General features: G+C 37.4%; 1 protein-coding gene across 1 annotated transcript in view; it reads right to left on the minus strand.

The window, feature by feature from the left end:
* Nucleotides 1-1,907, minus strand: part of LOC136034144 (uncharacterized) — a 35,572-nt gene extending 33,665 nt beyond the window's left edge. Inside the window, exon 1 of the mRNA XM_065715326.1 lies at nucleotides 1,705-1,907. Within this exon, the coding sequence (XP_065571398.1) occupies nucleotides 1,705-1,785 (81 nt within the window). The 5' untranslated portion in view covers nucleotides 1,786-1,907. The remainder of the gene's footprint in view (nucleotides 1-1,704) is intronic.
* Nucleotides 1,908-5,629: the final 3,722 nt, after the last annotated feature.

Here is a 5,629-nt window from a genome sequence, read left to right on the forward strand (position 1 = left end):
CGGTACCCAGTGGATATATTCTGGATACCCCTCCCCCCTTTGAACGGCTCAGCCACTTCTTCAATACGAAGTAATAAAAAAAAAGAAAACAAATAAATACTACATTGAAGCCATTTTGTGCTCTACTAGGAACGCAGTATTGCGCTACCAATGACACAATTAAAATATCTAGTTTTTGTTATGATGGGTATTGCCCCCTGGCTACTGTTCTGGTATTCATGGAGGATATACCTGCACAGAAATATTTATTCAGAGAAATTTCTTTAATTACATAAATTAATAATGATAACTTTCGTTTAATTTTGATGTTTCAGACCCCCCTCTTCTGTTAATTATTAAAAAGGTTTGCTTTCCCCAGATGATTATTATTCTGATAGCCTTATGAATAGCGCTGCCCTCCCCCCCTATACGGAATAAATAAAACTAATTTTGGGGTACAATGTTACTCTTTGCTTTCATAATAACAGCATAGACCATAAATATTCCCAGAAATCAAAAGTGAGTAAATACCAATTTCTACCCCCATCTCCTCCCCCTCCCTCTCTTTAGAGCTAATTCTGTATTTACCTGGTTACCCTCCAGCCACTTTTAAATCTTAAAAAGGACACTGGAACTTTCGATTTCCAATTGAATGAGCCACCTCCAAATGGTACCTCCAAACAATGGGTGACTTGCATAGCTTATAGCCCCTGCCTGAGGGACTGTAACGGGATCTGTCAAGCCCAGAGGCATGGCTATAACCTGAGGCAATGTTATTTGACCTGTGTACTATTTAGAACAAAGTGGCTATCTCAAAATTTTGGTCGGATACGTTTGGCGGAAAATGGTGTGGGTTGTGGCTTGTTGCCCTGTAGTCACTTTTGACTCTTAAAAAGGACACTAGAAATTCTAATTTGCAATCGAATACCCCTTCCCTGAAGTTTATACCACCACTCCTTCCTATGAAGTGCCTCTGGGAAAAAAATATATAAATAATAATATATTCAGCCCTTATGGGTCTTCGGCAACGCTATAGCATTGCCTCTGACTTAAACAGGTAAGTAGAACTTTCACTTTTCCTTCTACTGAATGTCCAAAATTATACAGGGAGAATATGGGGGGGGGGAGAATTATCCCAGTGGTTTCCCGCAGAGTGAAAATTCCGTTGGGAATTTTCAGCGGGGGGATTTTCCGCAAGGAGGTATTTTCCAGGGTGAGTCTTCGGGAGGGGGAGGGCCTAGACTCATTATCAATATGCGTTTATACAAAGTGGGGAGATGCTATTTTATGCTTACACTAAACATTGTTCCGTCAAAGTGCATCAAATTCTACTCCTCCATCCCATCCCCAAGAAAAATCCGACTCGTGTATCATTATTATTAAACCCGCGAACATAGCGGGAGGGTCTGAAAGTGTTCTACATACTGAGAAGAAATCTCTTTACAATAACGGTTATTTTGCGGTGAAAATGCATCTTTTTTTGCTCCCTTTTTGCCTTACAGGAACCCATTAACACTAAGTATTCGACTTATATGAATGCATGATTATTAGTTACTTATAATCAACGTACAAAGTTTAGAAAGTCTAAAAATCCCAATATAATACATTCTACAGAATCGAGTTTCTGATATACATACAAGCGTAAATATTGTAGGGGACTAAATATCATAATCAGAAATTTCTTGGTCACCTCACTTTTAGCTAAGATTCATCATATACACTTACCAAAGTAATAACTCCGATTATTGTAGCCCCTATTTCCAGGCTAAACACGAAACAACACGATTCTGGCGTATATTTGTCCATTTCTCACAAATTTCTAAGTCTTGTCAGCAGAATCTTTTTTTGGCTATAGGTCTCGCTTTCGGGAACCTTCCGCTGCGCTGGTTTTACAGCCCACATGCTCCTTTCATTTTGAATGATTTGCCAAATGGCTCCAAGCAAATCAAATTATCTGAAAAGGAATTTAAATGGTTTTGGGGTAGAGTGAAAGTGGAAATCGCAAAGGGACGCTGATCTAATATTACCTGATATCAGAGTTTCAATAGTAGTATGACCGCAAATTTTGAAGCAATTTTACATAAATAACTTCTAATTTGAATAAACTGCCACCATTTTTGTTCATTATTGAGGTTTTTTATAGTATCGAGAAATTAATGCAGATTAAAATTAAGATTTAACACCTGGAGATTGAGAGGAATATCATAAAGCCATTCAATGAAAACCGAAAATGGTGGTGCACGCAGGGGTATGTGGCAATTTGTGATCGTTAGAAATTTGTTTTGAATATTTATTTTAATTTCTGTTTGTTTTAGGATTCAATTATTCATTTATATTAGTTTCATTTATTTTTATTTTTGCTGTAATTGTTTATATCGAATACAATGTTTCGCCCGTTTTCTAGACCCCTCAATACCCCCTATCTTTCAATAAAATATTTAGCCCCATTATTCCTTAGGCAACGATTCTTAAAGGTTTCTAGCAAGTCAAAAAACAAAGTATTTTGGCCTTTTTTAGGCCCTCATTTTTGGGAGAACCAATTTTCCTATCCATTTAAGTTCTCATGTCCTAGGTACTTAAGTATATAAGTTATAAGAAAACGTTCAGCCGAGAAGCCGGTACTTTAGCAATCCATAAAATAAACATTGAACCACTTCCACAATCACACAATCAAATACGTCATCAACCCCCTGGGTCTTTAAGGTTATCCAAAAGAAATGCAATGGCTAAAATCCGAAATCATGTGGCCTAGTTCTTCAATTTATTCACTTGCTGCTTCCTTTGTTTGAGTGAATGAATATTTTCTTTCATTTTTCAGTTGTTCGTTAGCATCCGTCGATGGCAGTTCATATTTGTTTGGATTTTGTGCAAATCGTGGATATTGGGGAATAGCTCACTCTACTGTTGTTAGGTATTTGATTTTAATTCTTTTAATTTTTGGTCTTTTATTGCATTTTTTGGCGTTTTTTTCATTGGTTTTGTTGTACTTTCCGCGTTTGGTTTTTGGTTTTTGCTTTTTCCTTGATCATATTATTTTGTTCGCGCTGAAGAAGAGAAGCGGTTGTTCTCTCAAAATATTCGCTTTCTGTGTTTTCTTCAATATTTTCATTTTGTATTTAAAAACCCTATTTTTTCAGTTCAAGTTCAAGTTCTATTTATTTTCATAAAATAACAAAAACAATATCCCAAAGGGCTCAATGGCCCGTTATTTGGGAAACGGCATACAATAAACAAAGAATCATAAAACTTGTCATAAACATACTAACCACATCTAAATATAAATACGTAAGGAAAAGAAATCAACTCACCGGCAGTCCCCACGAAACAGCGACCCTCACATCACCCGACAATAAAATACAAATTAAAATTCTCGCGTCATTGAGGATACAACACCAACAAAACAACAACCCAAAAAAAGAAAAAAAATAAAATAAACCATAAGAAACATTTAATAAGAAGCCTTTAATAAGAAACTTTTCATCTGTCTCTTAAAGGAGCCAAGTGTTCGTGACTGCCGGATCTCAGCGGGAACCAAGTTCCAAGCACGTCCCACAGTCACAGCCAGGCCGAAGTCTGAACGAACCGAGGGACTAGCTGGAATCATCACATCCTCCCGGTTACGAACCATATACAAATTTACTTCACCTACTAGTTTAAGCAGTCCCAAAAAACAACATGGGAGATCTCCCTGGAAGCATTGATATGCCAACGAAGATAGAGATAAAACATAAATATCTTTAATTCTGAGGAGGTCAAGAGGAGTGTGTGTAGCCGACTGGAGAATTCTTGCCGCTTTCTCATAAAGATTGTGAATAGGAGCAAGTACCGAGGGAAATGTGGACATCCACACAGACGAACAGTAACATATATAAGGGTAAATTGGAGAAAAGTATAAAAGACGGAGGATAGGGAAAGGAAATTAACGCTTTAATTTTCGGATGATCCCAAGTCCACGGGAAATTTCCACTCTTATTATTTGAACATGCCACTTAAATGATAAATTTTCATCCAAAAGAACTCCCAGGAATCGCACATATCGATCCGGGGGACGACTTATGGAGCCTCTTAAACGACTTATGGAGCCTCTCAAACGACTTATGGAGCCTCTTCAAACGACTTATGGAGCTCTTGATTTTTGATTGTTTTCTTTCTTTATGTTACACCCTCCATTGAAATTCATCAAAATGTATACGAGATTTATCTAAAAATTATGTTTGGACACTTTCTTGATAAGAGCATTTTTAAAGTCTGGGGTGGAAAAAAACTTGGGTTGAAGAAAGTAAGAATATCTTTTTTGTGCCAGAATTTATGTTTTGAGCTATGGGGTTAAAGCCGAAAAAAAATGTCAACTTCATTATTTATTAGCAAAGGGGATCAAACTTGTTAATGTCAGCATGAATCAGTTAAATAAAGCGTAAAATTTCTTTTTGAAACTATATTTCACAACTCTTTTAATACTCAATGATCCCTAATAATACTCAAGGATCAGCTAAATGAATCTAACAACTGCTGTTTAAAACAATTAGAGCCAAAAAAGGGGAAAGAGACGGAGATAGTGGTAGGCGCATGCATAGATGCGTCAAGTTGGCCCACCTGGGCGTCGGTAGCTTATGTTAGCCACCGTTACTTTTAAAATGTGCTCCCTACTTAAAACAATATTTTTTTCCCACACCCTATTTACCGCTCCCTATTATTCCGGCTCCTTATTTACTGCAATCAAATGGCTGAATTCAATATTATTACATCTAGGTCCTCCCGGTAATCTGTCACCCTTCATTCGTAGAACGTGGCCTAGCCAGCTCAACCTTTCTTTCATTATAGCCCTAGAAAGCGGGATTAGGTTGGAGGAGGAGCGTGCGTAGCTGTGTTCGCCTCAGACGGCTTGGTGCTGCAGTGAGTTATTAGTAGTAGTAGTAGTAGCAGTAGTATGTCCTCCCGTTGGCAAAGCTGAAAAGAATATTTTTCCGTTTTTTCCCTCTCAAATTCACAACAAATAGTTTATAGGCCAGAAGAATCACCCCAAATCGTTAGAAACCTTGTAAGGTCAGAGTAGGTTTGGCCAGTATTATTCCTGAAACACTCTTTATGACGAAAGTTTTGAGAAATAGCCGGTAGAGCGGACATGTTGTTGCAATACAACTCACTCAGCAGATGTCAACCCCACCCACAATTTGGTAACCCAGTTTAAACTCGTTTAATTCAAAAATCATTTGAGAGATTATAGCACAAACTATCAAGTAAGAGAAATAAACTGTAGATAAATAGTAACTTCCTGCTTTACAGAGTAGATATGAAACCCATCTTCTATTCCTTCTTCTGAATCAAGTAGTAAACATATAAAGAACTGCGCTTCATTCTTTAATTATGTAAATAAAATGCAACCTACCATGACAAGCTTTCTTGCTTACCATGACAAGCCAGATGTGAAGTGTAACAAGATGCACAAACAATTAGCTAACGATCGACAGTTTGAAGTTTTCCCCGTCTCCGGGGAGCACTGATAAGTGATATCAACCTTTGCATTCTCATAACGAACCGCAACTAGGGTTGGCCGCCGGTGGTTAAAAAAAAATCACTAGCTTTTGGTGATTTGTTGGTTGATTCAGTGATTTGCTTCTATAATCTAGTGATTAATGTGCTGATTTGGTGA

This window comes from Artemia franciscana, chromosome 12 (assembly GCF_032884065.1).
Source record: "Artemia franciscana chromosome 12, ASM3288406v1, whole genome shotgun sequence".
In the NCBI taxonomy this organism is placed as follows: Eukaryota; Metazoa; Arthropoda; class Branchiopoda; order Anostraca; family Artemiidae; genus Artemia; species Artemia franciscana.